General features: G+C 39.2%; 1 protein-coding gene across 3 annotated transcripts in view; it reads right to left on the bottom strand.

Moving 5' to 3' along the window:
* UBE3D (ubiquitin protein ligase E3D) overlaps window positions 1–26,926 on the bottom strand; it is a 90,636-nt gene that overhangs the window by 47,349 nt on the left and 16,361 nt on the right. For 2 of the 3 annotated variants that reach the window (XM_061989849.1, XM_061989850.1), the window contains exons 7-8: window positions 26,042–26,150; window positions 20,685–20,854 (exon numbers count right to left, since the gene is read on the bottom strand). In XM_061989849.1, the coding sequence (XP_061845833.1) occupies window positions 20,685–20,854; window positions 26,042–26,150 (279 nt within the window). Of the gene's footprint in view, window positions 1–20,684; window positions 20,855–23,362; window positions 23,451–26,041; window positions 26,151–26,926 lie in introns of those variants that run through there. The other variant, XM_061989851.1, reaches the window with a different exon arrangement.

The raw sequence follows: 26,926 nt of genomic DNA, 5'->3' as shown, positions 1-26,926 counted from the left end.
CTCACAACAGTTGCCTATGGGGAGAGAAGTTCTTCCTTCCTTCGTCGGTAGTGCAGGATCAAGAATTGTGACAAAGGCTGAAGTTATAATTTCTGCAGCAGAATTTTCATCAGTTACAATGAAGTTCTGCTTTGGAGTATCTGACTGAAGCATACAAGCTCACAGAGAAAACAGATCCTGCTGAACTTGGGATGCTCAAACGTGTACAGACATAACAGGAAGAAAATACGGCAGGCAGAATGCAAGAGATTCACAATCTATTTCCTTGAAACTACTTTTTTTTCATTCCATCCAACATTTTTGCCTTGCTATGTGCAAGAAAAAACTCATATTAATATAGAAGTTCTCCTCAAAAACCAAGGAAAGCACAGGAGCTTTGCCCTTTCTGGGCATTGCCTACAGTCTGTTACATCTGCTCTTGAACATCCATGCTACACAGAATTGGTGGTGCAGCTCCAAAATACAACGCTAATCGCACAGTTCTCAGTAGCAAAGCAATATGGTCTCACTAAAAGGAGAAGTGAATTACTCGTGTAAACACTGCATGGCCAATGCTCTAGAATGTGCTGCTTTGCTTTGGTGGTTGTGTTCAGGCTTTAAGCTGCAGGTTTTGAATGTCTTACTGCATCCCAGGTGGAAAGAATTCAAATATTTTTTCTGAAAATGACACAGTAGAGATTGCTGTAGCCAAATCACTGCTGACAGTGGAGGATGGCACTGCTGATAGTCATCTCCATCCAGACCAGCAACAGTTTGACTCTGACTCTAGACTGCAGTTTTCGTGGATATGCCTATAGCTTTGAATGAAGTGATAGCTTTGCCTGCTCCTTAAAACACTTTTCTTCACCTTCAGCATCCTGATTCCTTCTGGAATACATCTTAGTCTAAATTAGAACAGCTGGCTCATAAATTCCCTAATGTATGGCAATAAGTGCAGACTACTGTGCTTGGAATGGATGCAGAGGACACAGAGCAGCATTCTATTGACCTATTGCTAAAAGCCTGCCTGGTGCCATCTTACTCACAGGGAATATCAAATGTGAGCAGCAGCACCAGTGACCTGAAAAGCCTCCCTTCCCAGCATGTATCGACCAAGTACTCAACTTCTGAGATTACATCTTTTTTTTCTATGCTAACCTTGGAACATTTCAGGTATGTAGGAAAATAAGGGGTACTGCCACGGCAAATGGGACTAAGCTTCCTCTAATAACTCATTTCCTGAACGGCAGAAGTGCACTATAGGGCTGCAGAATAACCAAGTACTATGTAAAAGCTTGAGAGAGGTTCTCTTCCCCCTCTACTCTGCCCTGGTGAGACTGTATCTGGAATTTTGTGTCCGCTTCCACCAAACTCTCATACCGGAATGATTTTGCAAACTCTTTCCTCCCTCGTTTCCCTCCCACAGGCTGGGAATCCCAATCAAAACATAGGAGGGAGACTCAGGAGGAAGACATATTTATCGATATTGGCATGTCTTGAGTTTTGAACACCAGGATCCTATCAATAGCATGACTCTCCTAAGGTGCCTTTATAACTCTTCCTGAAGCAACAACCTTAATTTAGAAATCATCAAAATGAGACATTATATTGCAGAACATGAAACATATGGTGTCAAGTACCCTATCGCAAACATGAGGGCTCTTTACCTCAACTGAAAGTTTCCCTATGTACAAACGCTATGTGCAATATCTGACAACTATTTTGCACCATGTAAAATGTGAAAGGCTGACAAATAGGCACTGAGAAAGTCCAAATCCATCATTCAAGACACTGGCATGGCAGACCAGTTAAAAAGTTGAATTTTTTAACTAGTTCAGTAGGAAAGGTTCAAAAAACCTTACAGCAGTCAGCCCAGACTTGTTGAGGGTTAGATGCTTAAGACAAAGAAGACCCATCTCATTTGAAATGGCACTTAATTCACCTCAGTTCACCCAATCAATTCTCAGATAAGCAAATTATTCCAAAGGCAAACGTATGACAAAAGTTTAAAGCTGGGAGCAGTGAATAAAACAGCTTTTGAAGAGCAGAACTTCTAATATTGCAAACAGGGGAAATGAACCAAGCTGCAACACCTTAGTGAGTAACTTTATTTAGTAATATGTCTTTCAAAAGAAGCTAGTATACAATGTCCAAGATTTGAAGACAACAATTATCTTTCTCATTCTCTTATAATAATTCTAAGCATCACAAATGCAAGTTCAAGAATTGTTTTAAAGTTATTTCAGCTCCTAGTTTCAAGTGACTTGTTGACTTGTTCTCCAGTTTCATCTGTTTGAAGTCCACCCTTGCTCACTGAGATATTACTAAAGTCAGTCCAAAAATCCTTGGTTCACTTGCACAAACCAGCTACCAGATGATTTCCAACAGACAAATCTCACTAAAATATATACAGAGTAGCAGCTACTGCATCACGCGTGCCCAGTTTCAATACCTATTATTGACAAAATCTCAGATCTTACAGGTGCTGCAGAAGAAAACTAAAACAATTCATGAGATGAAAGATAATGGTCTGGGATTTCATCAGATCTGAGGATTATTTTACCAATTCTGCATCAAAAAAAGCAGAATTTTGTATGCAGACTAAATAATTCTACATTGAGCAAAGTGAACACAATGAGGTTCCAAGACAATGTTCCAACAGTTATTGAAACAAAACTAATTATCATATGGGGCATGGGAGAGATTAGATATTCCTGTTGTATCCACACAGTGTAAAAATGCATGCACATGCTGCTTAAAGGTCAGCGCCTGTACCTTCGTAATCTAGAACATTTATGCATCTGCATCCTTTCATATAATATTCAGTGTCAGTGCTTGTAAAAATGGTAATCCAAAGCACAGCTCCAGTCAGGCATCTGGGTTTTTTCTTCAATGCTTTTTTTTGGATTGTGCAGCCCACTTACCTGCAGACTGCCCTGTAGGGACTGACAGGGAATGTAAATTCTTTCAGAGGAAACTCACTGAATGGCTTTTCAGAGCTAGTTATCAGAAAGCCTTGATGAATGAGGACCTTTGTAAAGAAAAGGAAGTATATTTTCCCAGTCACAATAAGGCTTCTGATACCAGCAACATAAAATTCACCTTTTCTAGCACAGCTTCTGCCCTTAAGGCATTACAGCAAATATGCAGTCTTACAGATTTTTCTTGTAGAAATTTAAGTCTGAGGGCAGAGTATCCCATACAATAGGTGAATTCAGTTTCATGAGACTGCAACATCATTTTGTCTGATGCTTCAGTTGTGCCTCTGAACGATCTACAGACTGGAAATCACGTATTAACTCTGAAATGCTGGTAGAGGAGCACTCTGACAGATTTGGTAAAAGGAAGTCAAAAGCAAAGCTTAATTCCAAACCACAAACACTGAAAATGAAAATGACAGAAATTTACCCACAGGAAGATTGAATGAAATAGTGTAGCCATTTAAGAAAGTACTGCTCTCACAAAAGGGGGAATGGCTAATTTATTGAAAGAGAACGCATTCAAGTTTCTGAATACATAGATTGCTCAGATTTATAAAAGGAGTGAAAAAGTCTAAAGCAACTCTATTGTTCTGAAAATGTGCAACTTAAAACTTTCCACTAACCACACTATGGCCTTTTCTAAAACATTTTTCCTACAAAAATTAGGTTCCACTTTTATAATTGAATTAAATGATGTGATTTTACATTGGAGTTTTCATTTCCAAGCCCTCAGAAAGACTTTCATTTCCTAATTACTGAAAGAAAACAAGAGGGAGTTGAACATGAAGTGTCTCATGAAATACATTCCATTTAATTCTCCTTCTAGAGCTTCCCAGGAGAAGGCAGTAGGGGGATGCAAAAATGAGGTCCCAACACAGTTGTAACATGAGTAAAAATTACTTTGCAGAGAAAGAATAGAGATTTTGGTGCTGAAGAATGAGTTTAAGAAATCAGATTAATTGCATGGGACAACTAATCATCATGCTAGTGAATGAGGCAGATCTTTTTCATCTTCTGTTTTTTTCCACTGCTGGTTCCTAGTATAGTGAAATGACCTCAAAATTCTAGAGGTGCTGTCACTCCATTTTCTTTTCATATGAGTTGGTGGCATGGTTTGACATGACAGCCTCTTCTAGTAAGGGGGAGGGGGCTGTAAAGATGGCTCCTGTAAGAAGTTGCTCACAACTCTCCCCAGCTCTGAGCCAGACCCACTGCTGGGGCTGAGCCAATTAGACGCCTACACGATCACTTTTTAAGAAGAAGTCAGAAGGGGAGGTTTCTTCCTCCATCTTCTTCCTTCTTCTGCCCCTTCTTTTTCTTCTGGCTGGTGGTGGTGCAAGGAGTAGGAACAGTGAGAGAAACAACCACGCAGACTCCAAGGTCAGTGATGAAAGAGAAGAGGAGGTGTGCTGGAGCAGAGACTCCCCTGCATTCTATGGAGAGAACTGGTGAAGCTGAGATTTATTTTCATTTCTTTAAAGACCCCGCAGAGACTCATTTGGATAATGACCCTGTATCAGGGGCAGTGATTCACTTCATTAAACGCCCCGAGACAGGGACAGTGACTATGGCTGGAGGAGGCCGTGTCCTGAAGGAGGGACCCTTTATCACTACGGCCGGAGCAGGCCGTGTCCCAAGGAAGTGACCCAATATCCACAACAGCCTTGCTTATCTTTTTACTCCCATTTCGCTGGGGCCTCTGCCATCCTAACGAGGGTGGGGCTGAATGGGGGCACCGAGCGAGAGACGGTCGTGGTGCTGCTGTGCTAGCTGGGCCAAACCACGACAGCTGGTAAAGGTATACAGAGGAAAGATCCTTCATACCTCTCTCAAAGATTTCACTTCTATGTTTATCAAATTCTCTTCACTTTTAAAGTGAACTGGACTGTCCGTAGAGCAGCTTTGCTCTGCATGGCTAAACATAGAAAAGTTTTTGTCTTTAATAAGGGCATAGATAAATAATCCCAGATCCCAGTGGGTCTTGTTAAAGCAACAAATTTTTTACATTTCCTTATGAGTTTGGAAAAAAACCCTTAATGTCTACATATCAGTCTGAGCTCATGCTGACTAATGTGACCTTAGGGGAGGAACTGTTGAAATTTGTGCATCTAGACATTAGAAATGGATTTATAGATGCAATTATGATAAATCAGCATAGGTTTAAAAAGTAGTTACAGCTGAAAATAGAAGACATGAAGAATCAATGCTTAAATGCTGTAAAGTTGGTGTGACCTGTTGGTTCTGTGCCCTGTGACCACACTGAGAGGTATTTGCATCGCTCAGTTTTGTGTACTCAGTGGCCTGATTGATGAGCAGGGATGAGACAGCTGATGAAGATGCTGGTCCCAGCTGTTGACCCCTCCTGGCTATCTGAACCGCTCATCACTCATTTCCTGAACAGCCACAGTCCATGGTGCAGTGTCTTTAAGCAATCCAAAATTGGCAACAGTTTACCTTCAACCATATGCTCTAAATTGCAGCAGTTGAGGGCTTGACTGTTAAGTGGCTCAGACGTCTACACTGCAAAAGCAGGCCAAACAGTTTGTGCAGTAACCTCAGCTAAGACTGAATAGCAGGGTTAGCTTAAGCCAGACAATTCAAGTTCCTCATCTAGGCCGTGCACAAAGAGCAGCAGAGAGGTGGTATGCCCCATGGGCAGGCAGCAAAACCAGTAAGCAATGTGGTATCCCCTTTCCTTGTTACTACTGGTCACACCACAGTCTGCAGTAAAGGCTCAAAGCACAAACCAAATGCACACAACATGAGGAACTATGTAGAAGATATGGCCCATAACCACAGAGCTCACGGCTTATCTATCACTTATTAGGACAGAGCTACCTGTTGAAACTTCTGGGCAAATGATGGGAATTGTACTCACGTTAGATGCCAGTATTGTCCCAAAAGGTCTCTCTGACTACCTACTGCTCCTCACCATTGCTGTCACCAGCAGCCTCAAATCTGGCACCTAGTACCAGAGGGATGCTGTCTCTGACACCCTGTTCTAACAGTTTTGAAAGAGGTGTGCATTCAGGGCTCTAGACTAGCGACAAATCACAGAATCTCTAGTGGTTGATAGAGCTGGGACAAAGGCTGGGCTCAATCTTAAAGGTCTTTCCCAGCTGTGATTCAGTTAGGGTTAGAAATGCTTATTTCCTCAGTATAATCAACCAGGCAAGAGGAAATAAAATCGTATTTTAAGAAAATGATTAAATGAAACCAAAGTTGAATTAAGTGATGGTCTGTGTGATCAGTGATGGTACAATGTTGCTCTTGCTCTGTACCTAAAGCCTCAGGTTCCCTGGCCACAGAATACAGCCCTTCCCTGAATGCTCTCGTGCTGGTTATTCCTACCAGCTGTGCCACGTGAAGATTTGCATATGCTTCATAAACCTTAATTCCCTTTTTAAGATCTATTATACCAAGCAGGAGGCCATTTCTGAAGTCAAAATGGATTTTTCAGAACAATATAAAGATGAAAATGTTTTCTGGCCTCTGATTTTTAAACCTTTGGGTAAAACTAAATCACTTCCACAGTGCTGTTGATATTCCATATAGAAGCATTCAGAAATGCCAGGCACTTCAGAATATTATGCTGGAATCCAAAGGGAGAAGTTATCCTGCTGTACAAATAAAAGCTGTAATCACTGTTCACAAAAAGCTCTCAGCTTGCTGCTTTAAAGCAAGTACATTTTTTTCTGATGTACTGACTTCAGAAGAGAAAGAAAATCAGTATTTCAAGATGTAATTACCAGAACCCACAGTAAAGTAAGGAACACCAATCACAGAATTGGTTGATCCTGATAATTCACTGACAGCCAAATTTATTATTTCCACACATTCAATCCAAACCACTGCCAAACAAAAGCCTAGTTGCTAAAGTTGGGAGTTTACATATGTCATCTATTCCCTTTCTCACTGAAACTGTAATTTTCCTGGAATAGTTTATCATTATTTTCCCTCTTCACTGATACATTTGATTACAGCAAAATTTGTACAGATGCTCATTCTATCCAGGTATGACACAACACTGACATTAAAACATCAGGTGTGGCTACACCTCATATTAATTTAACTATTTAGGATTTAATTGCTTGTCAAACCATCAGTCAAGAACGTAGCTTCCTCTCCTAAAAATAACCTTAGTTAATTCAGAAACATAAATTGGCACAGTAACATCTTTGAGTTAGGTCACAAATGTCCAAGTTATTTGTTTTTACTATACCCCACAGTCCACTTTGAAGACTCATAGCAGCATAATTGCCAATCTGGAAATTCACTAGCCTCTTTTCCCTGTTCTCAGGTACTATATGTCCTCATACATCTCTCAGGCTTCCTCCGTGCGTGAAAATAGTCTTGAATCAACAACCCCTCCATCCTTCACAAAACTGTCCCTAGTTTTAACACTTCCTTTCCTCAGAGCCAGTTCTGAAGTTTTCCCTTTCAATTATTCTGAAGCTTTGCCCTTCCGTTATTGCAGAGACTTAATAATGTGTGCATAATCCATCCTTATGTTTCTGGAGCCCTCCACACACTTATTCAGCTGTCCAGAGCCCTGCTGCAGACACGAAGCAGAGCTGGAGGAATCACACAGACCATCGTTCACCCTTCTGGGACGGCACTGTGGGAGCTGCATTGCATACACACACACACACATATAACCCTCCCCTTGACACACTGGGATCAGTGAATGCAGATTATTTTGGCTCTCAGATTTAGTTTTATGAACTTTCTTGAAAATGTACAGATCAGGAAAGAGGGAAACCTAGTCTTAGCTTAGAAGCAGGAGGAACAGGAGGCATGCAGCCTGGCTGCTGAGTTCTGGACATGAGCAAGAGCAGAAGGAAAAAGGAAGAGAGGATTGAAAATTAAATCTAGGTTTAGCCAAGTTAAGTCAATGCTGATCAGGGGTTGATATTAGGCAGACTAAGACACAGCTTTGATGAAAGAAAGTAAAGTAGTCATGGAAAGACTGAGTCACAGTCATTAGCTCACAGACATCAGCTCTGGGAAAGGAGAAGCCTTTGAGTAGATGACCTTGTTCAAAGAAGAGATGCAACAGCTGAAAGTAAGACAGCTGCAGATAAAGTGCTATAAATCCTTTGCAAATAAAGTTAATTAGAATGGACTTCAGATGTAAAACACACTATAGGTAAAGAAATAAATCCACACTTGAAAATGATGAAATTATTGAATCAAAACCAATCAAAACGACAGTACCAGTGTGGTTCTCAATACACATGCAAACTCATGAGTCTGAAGAGCAGGAGAGATGTGGTGAAGGTGAACTTGAAACTCTTTTGGCACATCTGCAATAGAGGTAAAAAACTGAACTAGAAGACATCTACCAGAAAGAAAGCTCATCTCCCTGCAAGAACAGGCACTCTGTTGAAGCATTCCTTTTTGCAATTTTATCATGCTGCTTCTTAAAAGCAATTCTGTTTCTTGACAATATTATTCCTACTAGAAGGCTCTGCAAGAATCTTACAGCTCTGATATCAGAAAGTTTCCAATCTCCAGTCTGCACTTTTTCATAGTCAACTGTATCTCTATGTTCTCTCCAATTTCTGCTGAAGGAAATCAATGGACATCACAGTTATCTGGTACTCACTACTACACTATTCTTGAAGCAATTTGCTGAGTTAGACTTGCATCAGACATAACTGGTGATACAAGAAACGCAACCAGACAACTGTGTTAAGTGGCTCTACAAGTATAGAAGAGTTGCAGAGGTGCTATAAGAGAGTGGAGCATCTCCCTTCTGATGAAAGGCTCAGAGCTGAGGCTCTTTAGCTTGGAGGAGACTGAGGGGTGATCTCATTCATGTTTACAAATATGTAAAAACTGGGTGTCAGGAGGATGGAGCCAGGCTGTTCTCAGTGATGTCCAATGATAGGACAAGGGGCAACTAGCACAAGCTGGAGCATAAGAGGTTCCAATGAAATACAAGGAAGAATTTCTTCCCTGTTCATGTGATGGAGCACTGGAACAAGCTGCCCAGATGGGTTGTGGAGTCTCCTTCTCTGGGGACATTCAAACCCACCTGGACGAGTTCCTGTTTGACCTGCTCTGGGTGGTCCTGCCCTGGTAGGGGGTTGGACTGGATGATATTTTGAGGCCCCTTCCAATCCTTAAGATTCTGTGATTCTGTGATAAAGGTGTCTGCAGAACTACCATGTTGGGAGAAGAAAATAAAATAGCTTCTCAGTACCTCATTTCTCCTTGCAGTAGCCAGTGAGAGTTTCTTCAGTTTCAGAAAAACAAAATATACTTTTCAATAAAATCTCTCACCTCAGGTAAGAGTTTGTATTTCTTAATAGCCACTACATGCTTGAAAAATTAGAGGCCTTAATAATATTAATGGCATGAAGTTGCTTCTGTTTGAAATACATCAGCTAAAGAGCAGTTTGCAGCAATAATATGCAGATGAAAACAGGAAGTAGAGAATTATCAATGGACAAATTTTTTAGGTATGACTACAGCCAGTAAAGCTCACATTTGGAAACAACATTAGATTCAAACTGCAGTAAATCATTAAATATCTGATGGCTCTTCTCAGAGCCCTTTTAAAGCACTTTTTCAGAAGATAATTCATCACATTTCCAGCATTAATTCTAGATGGTAAAAACTATGCTGGATTCTCTTTTTTTTTCCCCAATTAAAAAATAATCCCCAACTTTGGAAGGAAGTTTAACATCTGGAAAAAAATAATGTAAAAAATACTTAGAAATGCTTCATCAGTGTTCTCTGTAGGCCACACAATTGTTTCAGTCACAAGACATCAACTTTGGACAAAAATGAAGAAATATATTATATTGCTCAACTACATTACTTCCTAAGACACAGGACAGTTGGGAAGCTAGTCAGTAAGGAAGAAATACATATGGAAGTGTAATTACCTCAACAATACTTCCATACTAAAAGAGAAAAATCGATGCCTATAGGAGAAAGGAAGATTTTGCTTAGTTTAAAAGCCAAATTCTAGCCAGTTCTGCTACTGATACCATGCACTGCCCATCAGTACAAGCTGAAAAGCCCCAGTTCCAGGACTGGAAACAGGAACATCCAATTGATATATGTCTGCAGTCATTTCCCTGAAGAACTATCTTCAATGAGACACGCTACAATTTGGCCTTCTCCAGGAAAGAAAGCAAAATCAGAGCCCAAAGGAGCACTTGAGTGACTTCTGTATTACTACCACCAGGACTATGGAGATCTCTGTAATATAAGAATTGAGACAGTGTTGCCACGTAGTAAGGGGAAAACTGAAGGCCTAACAGATAATATGGTAATATACACACTGGGAAGAATATATACCAAATGTATCCATACACCGGGGGAAAATGTGCCTAGTCAATTATAGAATCATAGACTCATAGAATGGTTGGAAGGGACCTTTAGAGATCATCTAGTCCAACCTCCCTGCAGAAGCAGAGTCACCTAGATCTGGTCACATAGGAACATGTCCAGGCAGCTCTTGAAGACCTCCAAGGAAGGAGCCTCCACAACCCCTCTGGGCAGCCTGTGCCAGGGCTCCCTCACCTCACAGTGAAATAGTTTTTTCTTATGTTTAAGTGTAACTTTTTGTGTTCCAGCTTCATCCCATTACCCCTTGTCCTTTTACTAGCTACTGTAGAAAAAAGGGATGTCCCAACCTCCTGACACCCACCCTTTACATATTTATAAATGTTAATGAGATCTCCCCTCAGTCTCCTCTTCTCCAGACTAAACAGCCCCAGTTCCTGCAGCCTTTCCTCATAAGAAAGATGCTCCAGTCCCCTGATCATCTTGGTGGCCCTGCACTGGACTCTCTCCAGCACTTCCCTGTCCCTCTTGAGCTGAGGAGCCCAGAACTGGACACAGGATTCCAGATGAATCCTCACCAGGGCAGAGGAGAGGGTGAGCAGAACCTCCCTTGACCTGCTGCCCACACTCTTCTTGATGCATCCCAGGCTGCCATTGGCCTTCTTGGCCATGAGGGCACATTGATGGCTCTTATTTAGCTTATTATCAATCAGCACTCCCAGGTCTCTCTCTGTAGAGCTGCTCTTCAGCAGTTCGACCCCCAGCCTGTCCTGGTACATGGGGTTGTTCCTTCCTAGATGCAGGACTCTGCACTTGTCCTTGTTGAACCTCATGAGGTTGAGATCCCACTGAATGGCAGCACAGCCTCTGGGGAATCAGCCAGTCCTCCCAGTTTGGTGTCATCAGCAAACAGTTTACTTCTAATCAGATCTAATAACACATGCCTTTGGCAATTATTTGACTGAAATATTAAAATTTTCAGCAATTTTATTCCCTGGAACAAAACCTTCCACCTTTCCACTCAGACCACCTCCTCTTCTTCCTCAAACACTCATACCCACATACATTATCACTTATTATATCTATTAGTTATACAAATTATTTTATTTATAGCTTAAAGGCCAGTATTCAGAGGAGTCAGTATGAGAATTACTTGTTCTGGTTTGATGCTAAAGCATTTGAAATAAGCAACCAACAGTAACATCCTACTATTATGCCACACACAAATGGAAATATTCTGAACAAATATACGAGTTAGCCTCCCTCAGTCCCAAGTCATGCACTCTCCAATTTGCTTTATTGATTTAAAAAGTATTACAAGTTAAATTAGCAGCCTAAATTATTTTGTCTATCTTAAATACTCTTAGTTTACACAGCCTGCCATGGAGAAACACAATAGCAACAACAACTGCTAATTAATTTAAAACAGCCCAAGATCCTAGAATTCAGTAAATCAGGTTTTGAGGTTTAAGCAGTTCTTGCCAGAAATTTGTCCAACAGTCTTTTCTAAGTTTTTTTTTTTTCACTCTTGGCTCTTTATCAGATTCCTGACTGCTCAAACGGATCCTGACGCTTAAAAGGCATTGTAGGAGCTGAACACTTAGAGTCCTCGAGTGAATCCAACAGTCTTGGTAAGCCTATGAGAAACAAACTGTTGGCCTCTAAGTGGAAAGCTGCTATAGTTTGATGTACAATTATAAAATTATTCTCAAGGGATTATCACTATCCCATTTAGGCTATCTGGCTTTAAAAAATAGCAGGATTACAGGGAAAGCAATTATTTACAAATATCTAAATGGTGGGTGTCAGGAGGCTGGGACATCCTTTTTTTCTGTTATATCCAGTGACAGGACAAGGGATAATGGGATGAAGCTGGAACACAAAAAGTTCCATTTAAACATAAGGAAAAACTCTTTACCTGTTGAGATGAGGGAGCCCTGGCACAGGCTGCCTAGGGAGGGTGTGGAGGCTCTTTCTCTGGAGGTCTTCAAAACCCACCTGGACACGTTCCTGTGTCACCTGATCTAGGTGGACCTGCTTTAGCAGGAGGGTTGAACTAGATGATCTCTAAATGTCCCTTCCAACCCCTACCATTCTGTCATTCTATATAGATGTGACATTGCTGTCCCTCCAGCAAACTGGCCAGTAAATCTTATTCCTAAGAATAAGGATCTTGCTGTTCTTGTAATCAGCAAGAACACCACGTGCTGTTATCCCAGTGTAAAGTTTAGGATTCCCATGTCCACTTTGCCAGTATGAATGCAGAATTGTTGTTCACTAAAGTAGATATACCTGCTTTAGCAGAGGTAGGACTGGATGATCTCTATAGGTCCCCTCCAACCCCTACCACTCTGTGATTCTGTGAAACCCTCAATCCTAGATCTAGAGGCAACTCACTGAAACTAGCAGATCAGTTTAGAAGAGGTTACCACACAGCAGTAGTGAACTTGCAGAATTTGCTATTCCAAAGGATCACAGAGGTAGTCAGCACCAGGAAGGTCAAAAAGTGTTTATTCAAATAAATGTTCAAAGGATGCATGAACAGATAGTAAAGGCAACAGGCTGGGCTCTACCCTCTAACATCCTTAATGAAACAGCAGCAGAGGCTGGAAGTGCTGAGGCGCGCATGCTACTCTAGAGAACCCCTGGATGTCAGAAGGAGGATCCTGGGCTAGCTGGTGCACTGCTCTGGCCCATCATGACATTAGTTACATTTTTATTGTCCTATAAAAGAGGAATTAACTAACTGGCAATGCAGCTGTTTCAGACTATACATTTTAAATTAGTTTCAATAGTCTTGCTGCATTTAATTCACATTTTTTTCTCATCCAACTTGACATTTCTTTCATTGCCAGTCCCAGGATTCACAAAAAAGCTGAGCTACAGCAATACAAGCCAGAGAAACATGAGAACTACCAAAATTGTGCTTACCTGAATTAGTGTTTCACAAAAAAATATGAAGAATAACATAGAAAATAATATACAAGTCTGGTTGATTTTTTTTTTCCTATCACATTACAGAATCATAAATCCTGATTTAAAAATGTATTAAATGTGATAGGAGATCTTAGTGGCATATTTACCTCTTCTTTCTAACAATTTAGAACATAAGTAGCTAAGCAATAGCACTTACAGTTTCTTATTTTTAGAGTTTGAACTGCTACGTATCCAGCATTTAACATTCCTAATGCTGAATCTAACAGCAGTGCCTGCAAGATGAGTAGTGACGCAGCAGCATCTTTCATGCTGCACAAGAAGAAAGGAAGGCTATTCATCAGACTACTCACTAATGGCTAAGTGATTGGGGATGGCAAATCCACTTTTAAAATAAGTCAGAACCCCATGTCTTCTAACTTCAATGATAAATTTCAAAAGATGATCTCTAAAGGTCCCTTCCAACCCCTACCTTCTGTGGAAAAAAAAAAGGCATTCTAAGCAACAAGCTCAGCTGGAATGATCACATTCACAACATTTTTTGAGCAAAAATACGAGAGACCTTATTTACTGGACAAAAGAGTTTATTCCAACATTTTTCTCTACTTCAGCTAGTATTAGTTCTCTTGACATCATGAAAGAATTCAAGAAGGGACAAAGACAATAAAACTACTTGAAGCAAAACAAATCCATTATATTCTGTTTACAATCACACCCACTCATTTAATCATCCCAGATGCAGCACAAGAAATTTACTATACTACAGAAAACACCTTCAAGAGTACACAGAACAGTGAAACGTTGGTCACTCCTCAGCCAGTCAAGTCCTGGTCTGTGTGCTCCCATGTGTCTTCTACAGGCAAGAGTTACTGAAACACTAGGAAAAGGCATTCTATTCCAGATATAGAAATATCAGTGAAATAGGATACACTTTGGTGCTTTTATAAGAGGTGAAATGCTCTAGAGTCATATACAGAATAAAAGCCATTCTGGGGACAAGTAAACATCATTCTGGAATACATCAGTAACAGCTTCATGAACAGCTCACTATATATGCACTGCAATAAAAGCCCTGGGACTCAAAACCTCCAGATTTTCCACCACAAACTCAATTTTCTAGCTTATTCTGTCCCTCTAAAGCTAATAAACTGAACAATTTCTGGAAATCATTTTTCAACTCTCAAATGATAGACAGCAAATTCTTACACAGGAGAAAGCTTCTGCAGAAGCCATAAACCCTTCAGAGAGACTCTAGAGGCATACGAGAAATAAAAAACTACCAATGGCTTGTTGTCAAAAGCTTTGCCTAGCACACTAGTGTAAAGGGAAAAGTGTATTTTTCCTCTAACTGTACATTCAAATATATTTTCTGAGATCAAGTTATGGTCAGATTGATACACAACTATATTTTCAATTTTCTTTATGAATTTTTACAACACTCTCACTTCAGCAGTATTTATAATTATCCCTCCCAGCAGTCAAGGTTGTTTGCATAAGGTGCTACTTGCCAAGAACCTCTTACTTGAAAGGAAGACTTTTGTCTGCACAGGTTTATAAAGTGGATGTATTGGGTCTGTGTATGAGGTTTTCAAATAGCAAAGGAGGGGCTGCATTGATGGCCTCTATGAGAAGTTGCTAGAAGCTCCTCGGCTCTAAGCCAGACCCATCTCTGGCTAAGGCCAGGACAATCAGGTGCCTCTGAGATTTAAGAGATTTAATTAAAGAGATTTAATTAAATGTATTTATGAACGAAAAACCTGCAGAGGGAAAAGGAAGTGGGATGGGAGAGAAACAACCATGTGGTCACGAGGTCAGTGAAGAAGAAGGGGAGGAGAAGCAGCCAAGACTCCCTATCCCCTGCATCCCATGGTGAGATGGCAGCTGTTCTCCTGCAGCTTGGTGAGGGTAACAGTGCAGCTGAGATCCTCCTGTAGCCCCTTCTTTTCCTGAAGGACTGTAGACTGTGGGAAGGACCTATGCTGGAGAAGTTAGTGAGGAGCTATAGCCTATGGGAAGGACTCATATCACAGAGCTTTATGGAGCACTATCTCCTGTGGGAGGGACCCCACACTAGAGCAGGGGAAGAGTGTAAGTTGTTCTTGCCCTGAGAAGGAAGAAGTGGCAGAGATTTGTGATGAACCAACCTCAACCCCTGTTCCTTGCCTCCCTGAACTCCTGTGAGAGGAAGAGGTGGAGAAATCAGGAGTGGAGACAGAACAAGGAAGGGCGGGGGACAGTGTTTTTAAGATTTGGTTGTGTGTTTCATTGTCTTACTCTGACTTGGATTGGTAACAGATTGAGTTGATTTGGGGTTTTTTCCCCCGAGTCAAGTCTGTTTTGTCCTTGACTATAATTGCAGAGTGATCCCTTTCTGTCCTGTCTCGACCCACAAGGCCCTTTGTTATATCTTCTCTTCCCTGTCCCATAGCAGGGAGGAAAAGTGAGTGAGTGGCAAATTGATGTTTTGTTGCCAGCTGGGCTTAAACCAGAAGAGAGAAGAGGAGTCATGCTGAGAGACAAGTGGAGAGAAGCAACATAATCATATGTACATCATCCATAAACATCTAAGTAAAAATGGAGCAGAAAATGCGTGAGGCATCCTTCTCTAATAGGACTCAACTACACTCACACTTTTTTCATAGATGAGAAGAGATGACAGCATATAATTTCAACTAATTTGTTGTAGAAGAATTGGCCATAAAGCTCCTGCAAAGGCTGGAAGCCTAACTGTAGACAGACCTACTCAGAACTAGTGCTGTCACTCATAAGACCCATCTAACTGTTTCTAGCACTATTTAACAGCTGAAGGAGTAACATACAAATCAATTCACATCTAAAGGCTACCTTCAGGAAGATCAGAGGAATAAGGCTCTGCAAGGAGAAATGCCAAAAGCTACAATATAAATAGCATGTATGACTGTACCTAACCATGTTTTAACTTCACAATGCCTTAAAAGCTACTGAATGTTCTTAAGCAATGCAGCTTACCACGGAGAGAACACCCAGAGCACAACTGTTAATAGTTCATTGTCAAAATAAAAGTATATGGAGAGAGGCTCCACATGATGTGTTCTTAGCTTGGTCCTTGTCTCCAGAGTCTGGAACAAAAGAGATGCCTCTTTCACACCCAGAGGACACAAAGCTGGGAAGGGCCATCATGTTGGAAATCAAAATGGCCATGGCCAACAGGAAAGAAAGTTTCTGAACAAAATTATTATGTAGTCTGACAAAGGACAGCTGCACAAAGACAGAGAGGAAAGCTGGTTATTGGACTGCAATCTACTGGAAAGGAACAGATGGGCAACACAGATCAACAAATTGAACAAAAATCTGCACGCTGTCAATAAAAAAGGTAGATGCACACAAGGGAGAATCACCTTCTCTGCAAAGTTCAGCATAACTCAGAACACGGTTTTATTACAACAGGCTTCAGGACCAGCCACTCCCAAACAGCTATCATTCTAAATGGGTTAATTATCACTGTGGCTGGTATCACTCAGCAGCCATTAATTACCATGAACATTTATCCTACTCAAACATTTGTTTCCTTTGCATTGTTAACAGAGTAATATGAATGTAAGTTAGAGTGATAAGACAGGCCAATGATTTACTGGAGGAAGGAAGATCACTGAAGCACAGGGGTGTTCACAGCACATAATTCCTAGTTTAAGGGGGGAAAAAACACTTCAGTTTCTGAGGAAGAGAAACAAGCATTATATTTGTTACAAAAAAAATTAAAACTGTGCTCTGAATAAAGAAGGAATAAAATGAGTTTTGGATTAAGACCATAAATTTCTCCTGACATCCAACAAGTCTTGAAAGTTTATGTATAAAAGCTACTATGCTCCTCCAAGAGAAATAGTCAAGTGTATCCAAAGGAATCTGCATCTAAGAGTTACTTCAAAATGGGGGTGCCTGAATGTGAATTGTTAGGGAATTCCAGTTAGGCACTCGCTAGCAGATGCAGCTTGCCAGAGACTGTCTGTTCTTTCTCTTCCTTTTTTTCTGTATTTGTCTGTGGACTGGACAGGGAAGATGTCAGTTACTGTCAGAGGAGAATTCAAACCTCAGTTGTGCGTTCTGCTCATTGCCAAATCTCAAAGATAAATACAAAGTAATCTTCAGAAAAAGTGATTTGTAACAAGTCTGCCTGGAGAAATGGAAAGAAGTGAATACAATATCACAGTAAAATTCTGCTGCTGAGAACTCCATTCAAGAAAAACATTTGTGAATGCTAGGTAAGTGACTAAGTGGTTATGACTTTTATCTCAATAACATGTCAAAGTAACTGAACGTGTGTTAAGGTAATTGAATGTTCTCAGTGATAAAGAATTGAAACTTGAAAAGCAAAACTGTAAGTTGCATTTCTGTAAGGCTTAAAGAGCAGTAAGCAAAGTATCTTTCATTTTAGAGCAGGTAATGGTTCTTGCAATATCTTCCATTATAAGAATAAGCAGTTTAAATGATAACACTTTAAGATGTATTTTAGAGTACTAAGTAACATTCAGATCGTAGGGATTTTCCAGTGCCAACCTCTGAAGCTTCTACAATAATAAAGGTAATTTTTCTCTAACATGACTAACATTAATAATGTACTATGGTCTTTCCATTCAATATTACAATTTTGCCTTCTCTCCCTATGTCTGAGCTTATTTCAGCTACTCAGTATTGGATCTGTTGGAAAAATAACAAAGATACACATGGCAACAAGAATCACACCTTCTTACAGAATCACAGAATCGTTTAGGTTGGAAAAGACCTTTAAGATCATCGAGTCCAACCACTAACCCAACACAGCCAAGCCCATCACTAAACCATGACCCTCAGCACCTCAGCTATGTTTCTTTGAAATATCACCAGGGATAGTGACTCAACCACTTTCCTGGGCAGCCTGTGTGGATATTATGTCTCTTTCTTTCTAGTTAAGGATTGCATTTTCTTATTTGACCAAAATACTCTGATAATCTGTTGTTTAGTTCTAATCAATATTTAGAACACCATTTCCATTTTTATAGCTTCCACAAATATGCTAAAATGAGATTTAAATAAGGATCAACTGATGGGTAATACTCATTTGAACAAATACATGCAACTGGTAGCAATATGCTCACCCTTAATGTAGCACAATGAAGGGTAATAAGTTGAAGCAGACAAGAATTTAATACTGAAGCAAATAGACAAAGATTATAAAGCTAGACAGTTCACACAAATGCAAAGAAAATTCTAGTTAAGATATATAAGGTGAAGCTTCATAATCCATTCAAATATCGACAAGTATTTTGCCTAACTCATATTCAGATATGAATAATCTGAAGCTAAGTCACTTTACACTGCAAAGAATGTTAATGAAAGCCTCCTAATTTAATGAGCCTCTCCCTAGAAAAAGGGTCAGTGACACTTAACCATGTTGTTATTGCCAGCATATGAATATACATGGTGAAACTTTACCATCATTAGTGAAGTTGATCTTCCCTAGGTGTGGAGAACATTATTCTCCTAGTTGCAGCATGAATGGAGGAAGAATAAAGATGTGGAAAAGAGACCAAGCAAAATGTATGAATTGAAATAGGAAGCAAAGGGAATGTGTGAAGGAAGGATGTGAGGGGGAGGTAGAGCAGAAAAGAGAAAAGAATATGTGTACAAGATGGTATTAGTAGTCCATAAAAATCCACATGAAAATGCAAGGGACTAGAAAGAAGAAAGTGCAATCTAGAAATGGTGGGAAATTATGCTTGTGAAAAAACAGGATATGGACTCTAGAATAAGAAAAGCCCTTTGGCCTCACATGAGTCCTATAACCACAGAAGAATAATAAGAGTGGAATAAGCCAATGATGTTTATAAAATCTGTTCTTGTGTCTGTTTCTCCTATAAAAATACTTAAATTCATATGCACATGTTCACTTGTCTGTGTGAGACAAAATTTTTGTTGTACTTTTATGAGGTCTTGGGCTATTAATTAGTTCTATACTGACTTCGTCTAAAGGGAATGTCTTTTAAATTTTAAATACATCCCTACCTCTCGACATTTGTCACATAGTTTCCAAGAGCATGAAGGAAAAATAACAAAACCAAACCACTGTTTAAGTGTGACTTACATAAAACCAATGCCTTCTCTTCTATCACTGCAGAAGCAGAAGCAGAAAACAATGCTAAAGTCATACTCCGTCACCTGCAAACACTGGAGCCACTGTCTAATCAATATTCTATTATCTTTGCAGATAAAGGGTTTAACATGTTAAGCAGTGTATGTTTTCCATAACATAGGCTTCAAAGGTTGCTGAAATCAAATGTTTTCTTTATGAGAGCTCCAGCACACTTGGAAATATCCAAGAAAAAGTTTTAGATAGCACTGTGCTTAACCACCTTCCTCACCTCTTTCTCTTTCTGTCAGGCACCTTTTGGCTGAAAGCATGTTAAACACAGGCTAACTACATAACTCAATGAACTTCTGAATCACATCTAGAAAGGTCTTTCCTTTTAAGAATGTACTACATGCTGAGAGTATGCTGTACTGATAAAGCACTGTTCATATTATTTTGCTAGGCTACATGCACAAGTATCTTTTAACAGGGAATCTGTTACAGGCATTGTCTGTATATACACAGATACCCACCAGATAACACCTGTAGTACAGAAGATAACTTGGCTTATACAGACAAATTCCAGTTCTGTGAACAGCTCTTTCTCTTGCAAAATAAAGCATAATTTTTAAGGAAAAAAAAAAGGTCAAGACCAAAGCTGGAACAGGTAGATATCATTTGCTAAACTAGTAACTACTCACCTCTTGATTTCAGCTGTATAAAAGAGGTTCAATTCCTTTACTGTGAGAGTGCAGCAAGGGTTACTCCCATGAATAACCCAACAAATTATATCAGATTTTCACACAAAACATAGAAATTAAAGGCAAAGAGGGAGATCTGGCTAAACTTACACATGGTTCAGGAGTTAGCCCATGTACTTTATCTACCCTCAATTTTTCCTCCTCCCTGAATTACATCACCTGGAGCTACAGCTGTAAAGCAGCACATTTTGAGACTGTACGGACAGACCTCACCAACCCAGTGTGGGGTGCACAGCATCACCATCCTTCCAGCTTCTGTCAACAGAGCCAGAAAGATGACCAAGCTGTAAAAGTGTTACTTGGGGAAAAATTAATAAATGAAAAAGCATGTTACTGGTCTCTGTAACAGAGATAACTTCTAGGTAACAGGTATATGATACAAATAGAAGTGCCCCTAGAAACAACGTAGCTCTTTGGTCTCCATTTTAGTATTACAGTCCAAAAATTTAACAACCAGATTCTCTCTGGCTGTATCAGAAAACAAATAGGATTCCTCTGGCATTTTGCTTAAAAAACTGCATGCAATTTCAGAGATCCATCTCTGACATTAATGGGCTGTCCAAAGAACCTCAAAGAAATATTGCTGCTCTGAAATGCAAATCAAATCAAAGATCAAAACCTGAGATCAGAAAAAACTGTACTTACTCCTTATTCCTGCTTTTAGTGCACGGTTGGTAAAGGACTTTGACTGCATTCCAGGTCCCCACTGGTCCAGAGCTAGGCATGAAAATATCTCCAAACTGTGTAAAACCATTGTGGGAGAAGGAACTTCCTAAAGACTCCACCAGCAATGTGTCAGAATTTAAAAGCCATATCTATAAATGAAGAAATAATTCATTTTACTGCAGATTGCATCAATTTCAATTTGTTCCTTTACTCTGATCCTAAACCAGCTGATACTAAAGGCCCATTCTTACAAAGCTTCTAACAAAGTGTTAACAGACATCAAGTGACATTTTCTTATTCAGCACAGCATGCACAGCCTCTAGTGGAGAAAAACGGGTTAATACAATAAACTGCTGCCTGAATTATCAGCCACTCTTAAGATCATTATTTCTGTGAAGCTGCCTCTTTTTTTTGTGGCTGCAGCACATTCCCTTTGATAGTATCAAAGGAAACAGTCCCAAGTCATCTGTTTCAGTACCAAATGGATTATTTCTCTAATTTAATAGGTTTTTTTAGGAATTAAGTCAAGCATATGGTGTTTAACAACCACGGGCTAAAGACAGGGAACTGAAAGACTGCCCACTGAAAGTGCCAAAAAGGAAGGATTTTTAGAGAAAGCGTGATAGTTATGACTGGATGGAGCTAAGACTTGCAAGGAAAAAGCCAACAATAATGTGATCTAAAAGAAAGACTGGGATTTCCAAACAGCTGTAACAGACCCTTCCTTGGAAAATAAATCTTTTATCAAATTTGACAATAGGGCTGGCATTCTTCTGCACTACTGGCTCAGAACAATTCATGTGATATTTACTTGCGAAACTTTGGAGCAATTTCAACTTTTTGCTTTACATTATGGACCTTATTTAATCTTTGTGTGATTGTGCATCAGTGGATTATGGGCTTTCATGCTAAGCACTGGACAGAATAGTCAGGCTTTTCCTTTATTCACAGCCTGCAGTAGTGAAGTGATCCAAGTCAATAATGGAAATCAATTTTTACAAGTCCTAAGCCTGTATAAAATGTTTATATATGGAATTTTTATCCTAGAGAACAGGATTTATGCAGTGCTGCTCACTAGAGAGTAATCTTCTGCTTCTCATGACCTAATCAGCTTCAAGTAAAACAAGTTACATGATGTTAGGTAGCAGACATATGACATCCCCTGTGGAGGGAGAAAGTCGCAGTTAACAGGACACATAGTATCCGTCGTAATTGAATGTGACAGTCACAATTTATCAGAGCCTAAGGCTCAGAACATTATAGTGGAAGCTTCATAAAGGAGGAATGAGATATATTGATAAAAATGTCTTGGGAGGGGATGGGAGGAGGAGAATCACTTTAGCATATGCACATAAATGATGACAAGCAACTGCACTTGGCTCAGCAAGTGGCTGTTCATCAGTTTTGCTCTGGTAACTCACTGTTCACATTCATAGCCTAAACTGCAAAATATACCTCATTAGCTAGGACCATTACACATGGTGCTCTAAGCCAAATGTTGAAGAGGTGTTAGAGAAAGCAGGGGAAAAGAGAAGTGTCCTATACACACAGGCCACTGCCAACACACTTAGCTTTAACTAAACCAAATTCTTTCCTTTCAAAATGATTAACACTTCCCTGTGAAGAAGCCTCCTAGGATGCTTTTCAGAAGGGGAATATCCTTCAAACTAGTCTAGGGAGACAATGTAGCAATAGTTGTCTGTTTCATTCAGAATCTTTCTGCAACTTACTTTGGAGAAAGCAATCAAACAATTTCATTTGCAACATGGCCCATTTGAAAAGTACTTCCTTCTACCACAAGTGATGATATGTGGTTGTTTTTGTTTTGTGTTTTAACTATAGTCTTCAAAGATGTTCTTAAGGAAAAAGATGCAACAAATTTGTTATACTTCATGGGACTTGATGTAAACAGGAGAAATATTACAACCTACATTCTGTGATGAGTTTACTAAAATCTCTACAGCATCAAGCTGTAGACAATTAGGCATCAACTTGAATTTAACAGGGCTAATAAAAGCTGTTGTTCTTTCTTAATAGTTCTTTCTTAGTTATTGTAGACGTGACCATTACTTTTGTCATCACACAAGACAGTAATGTAATCATCTGTCATTACAGCTTCTTTGTCTTCAAATTCGGACTGTTCAGGCAAAGAATAAGAGAGCCAGGTAGCTAAGTCTCATCAAAGGACTCATTATCTCACATCTTGATCACTGTAACATCCTCCTTTACAACCTTGACAAATGCAAAGCTGTTCCACTTGTGCCCTCCAAGACATGGTCCAAGAATCCCTATCTGATTGACAGGTCTTTCCCATTTTGTTATACATTTCTTTTCTTGGAATATCCTCCCACTTCCTCTCAAATAATTCCTGAAATATAAACTGGTTTACTTTCAAAAACTTTAGAGCCTAATTCCACTCCAAAAAAGCATCTTTAATTCAGTACTGAAAGACTGGCGTTAGTATTCAACACTCCAAACTCTACCACTAATCTTCTGATTTTCACAGATGCATCTGTTGGGATTTGAATAGGTTGATTCCATCCATGGGATGAATTTCCTGTATCTATCCAGAAAACTACTTACTCTTTCAACTTTATCATTTTTATAGTACAGAAGAAAATAACATCTACTAAGATGCTGCTCTGCTGGCTAAGAGTGTACCATTTTGCTTGTGTTCCACCTCACTATCCACTTGCTGTCTTCATTCTTGGCTTCTAAGTTATGCAAACATCAAGGTAGGGAACCCTTTAACAGAGGAGCAAAGAGAAGAGGCAAGTGATTCATCTTTCAGATAATGTGAAAAGGGCAAAGATACAGTTGGGATAAATAAAGAAATGTGTATTTTCTTTTCCTGAGACGGACACTTTTATTTATTGTCATCCTTAAAAAAAACCCAACTCTAGTATGTATCTTTCAGGAACATGCTTATCACCAACTTAAACAACAGAAACTCATATTAAGGTATCTGCAAATAATGTAACTGGTAATATTAAGTGATACATGCAGAGGAAATAAAAGTAAATTTGTATATGTGTTATTTGTCATTTAAAAAAAATCTAAAAAGACTTGTAAGAGACCTCAACCTTAATTAAGACATACACAGCTCAAGCTGTGTGTATTCATGTATGTAAGCACACCATGAAGGAGAATCTTTGGCTCATTGTCAAAACAAACAAGTAGGACAGCTGGTCCATGATGCATCAGTGATGAGACCACTTGCCTAACTTGGCTGTGCACTCACAGCCTCAAGCACCTACATCTTTTACTGCTTAGCTGTTTGCAATCATTCATATAAACAGTGTTTACATTACACTTGTGTTCACAAAGCCTCCAAGTCCTAAGACTTAGCCCATCACTCCTGTTGGTATGTACACACTACCTAGAACTTCACCCTGGACATGAGCAAGGGCTTTCTAATGTTAAAAAAAATGAAATAAACCCCAAATAATTCACTACAAAATGAAAGGGATGACAATCAGAACCCAGGCTCTGTGTTAACTCAGCCTGCCCCTCTAATCAATATACTGACTAAAATACACTCAGAGCTAAAAATAATGGCAATCTACTAAATAAGTCTATTTTCCTGTTAGAAAATAACCAATTCATACTATATAAGCTACTTAAGCATCAGAATATGAGGTTACTTGGAAACATATAAGCCACACTTAGAAACAGAATATTAAGTAACTTGAAAACATATAAGCCACAAGGAAAAAAAATCACAACGATTTTGAATGACTCCTGAATTACATTATACATTGTGAAAATGATTGGTCTGCTCATGAGACCTTATTTTATCATCACAGTAGCTTTTCTCAGTGACTGCATACATGTTCTCTTGCCACTAAAATGTATTTGAAATATATTTGGATGCATCAAGAAGAGCGTGGGCAGCAGGTCAAGGGAGGTTCTTCTCCCTCTCTACTCTGCCCTGGTGAAGCCTCATCTGGAGTCCTGTGTCCAGTTCTGGGCTCCTCAGCTCAAGAGGGACAGGGAACTGCTGGAGAGAGGCCAGTGCAGGGCCACCAAGATGATCAGGGGATTGGAACATCTTTCTTACGAAGAAAGACTGTGGGAACTGGGGCTGCTTAGTCTGGAGAAGAGGAGACTAAGGGGAGATCTTATTAACATTTATAAATATGTAAAGGGTGGGTGTCAGGAGGTTGGGACATCCCTTTTCCCTATAGTAATTAGTAACACGACAAGGGGTAATGGGATGACGCTGGAACACAAAAAGTTCCACTTAAACATAAGAAAAAACTATTTCACTGTGAGGTGAGGGAGCCCTGGCACAGGCTGCCCAGGGAGAGTATGGAGGCTCCTCCAAGACCCACCTGGACATGTTCCTATGTGACCTGATCTAGGTGACCCTGCTTCTGCAGGGGGGTTGGACTAGATGATCTCTAAATGTCCCTTCCAACCCCTACCATCCTATGATTCTATGATTCTAAGGAAATCAACAAATACACACTTGTCTCAGAACCTGGAGGCTGGGAAATGATGGAACTTGTACAATGTATATGTAAGCCAGTTTACTTAATTAGATGATTGACCTCATCAAAATACATCTATAAGTTTATCCAGGAGAGGAGCCTATGAAGTGCATCTTTAAGTTTATTCAGGGCAGGAATTTACAATCATATTTATTTCTCTTTGTGTCTATGAATTACTCATACAAACTACAAAATCACAAATTCTGTGCCTATATTTAGTTCATTAATAAAATAAAACATCCCTGGTTATATCAAGTGTATAGTATTAAGGTAATTCCAGAACAAAATTCTTATCCATCTTAAAAGTTTGAAGAATTTAGCTGTCACTATTTAAATATCAAGCTTAACCAAGTTTAACAGCATTAGAACATTAAGCATAATAGGCAATTTTGTTTTCATTTGCCCTTCACTCTGCAATGCAATGTACTGACTATATCTGTGAAAGATGCTATGTAATTTGAAGAACCGTTGGTGATTAAAGATAAGCACTGGAGCAAGAAGATGAGATATATCTTATAAAGTCAAAACTTAAGCTTTCCATATTTTCTGAACACCAACCCAGTGTTATTTCTATGCTATTTGTGGTGCCTTTGTAGTACTTTCACTACTATATTAATGGAGAAAATTTCTGCACATACATTTACTCAGATTTAAGCACAGGGAAACGTCTTCCTTGAACAGAATTCTTTAGAACTACTTCCAGAATTTGAATTTGTTAATAGTTCTTAAACATACAATTATGAACAGAATAATAATTCAATACTTTTTACAGACTGGGATTCACAGGTTAAACTTTTAATTAATTAACTTTTTCATCAAGATAAAGTTACAAAGTCAACTTACCAGAATATAGATTTTTTCATTATCTCCTGTTACGGTGAATCTGAATGTGCTTTTGGCAGAAGATAATTCCACAAGACACTGAGCAACCATGCTCTGTAGGAATTGAGACCTGTTTAAGAATTAACCACATATAATGTTTTTATAACAACAGTATTGGCAAAGTCATTCATACTGATGCAGTACAGTATGAGTATCTCATATTGTCAATTCCACTACAGCCTACAATTACATTTTATTGAGAGACAGGGCTTATTTATCTTTTCCTCAAAACCAGACAACTATTTCCTGTAACACGACTTTTCTAATTGATTGGCAGTTTAAATTGCTCCCCATCCTTTATTTTGACCGACACCTCATGTCAAATTCTGAATAAAAGCTTTTCCCTATTATATTTTAAACATATGAACACAAAGTTCAGAATGATGCATATACTTCAAATATAATTCACAAGTGGAAAGAACTGTGACTAACACATAGTACATGATCCAAGACAGTAGAGATCAAGTTCTGTCTCACCTCAATAGAGAACACTTCCAGGGAGAATTTCAAGCTTTACTTAGTTAACTTTACATAATGTAATCTTCTGTTTCCATAATTAGTCCTCAGAAATAATGAAAACTTGAATAGTTCAAAACAAGTAAGCACTGTATTTTGGCTTATCACCTGAATAGTGGGACATTGCAACAAGTTATACACTATCTCTATCCTGCATCACACACAAAGACAAGCAAACAAAACTGTACATGAGTGAATTTGGATTATATTAACTTTATAATGTTTAATTCTATGATTACATAAAATTTGGCAGCATTTTGTTATAATATGGAATTATTCAAGCACTAACATGTTAGTGCATTTCTAACATCCTTTCTAAAACATAAACCT

The sequence above is a fragment of the Colius striatus genome, chromosome 2, assembly GCF_028858725.1.
Source record: "Colius striatus isolate bColStr4 chromosome 2, bColStr4.1.hap1, whole genome shotgun sequence".
Taxonomy (NCBI): domain Eukaryota; kingdom Metazoa; phylum Chordata; class Aves; order Coliiformes; family Coliidae; genus Colius; species Colius striatus.
This window is presented reverse-complemented; position numbering and strand designations above follow the sequence as displayed.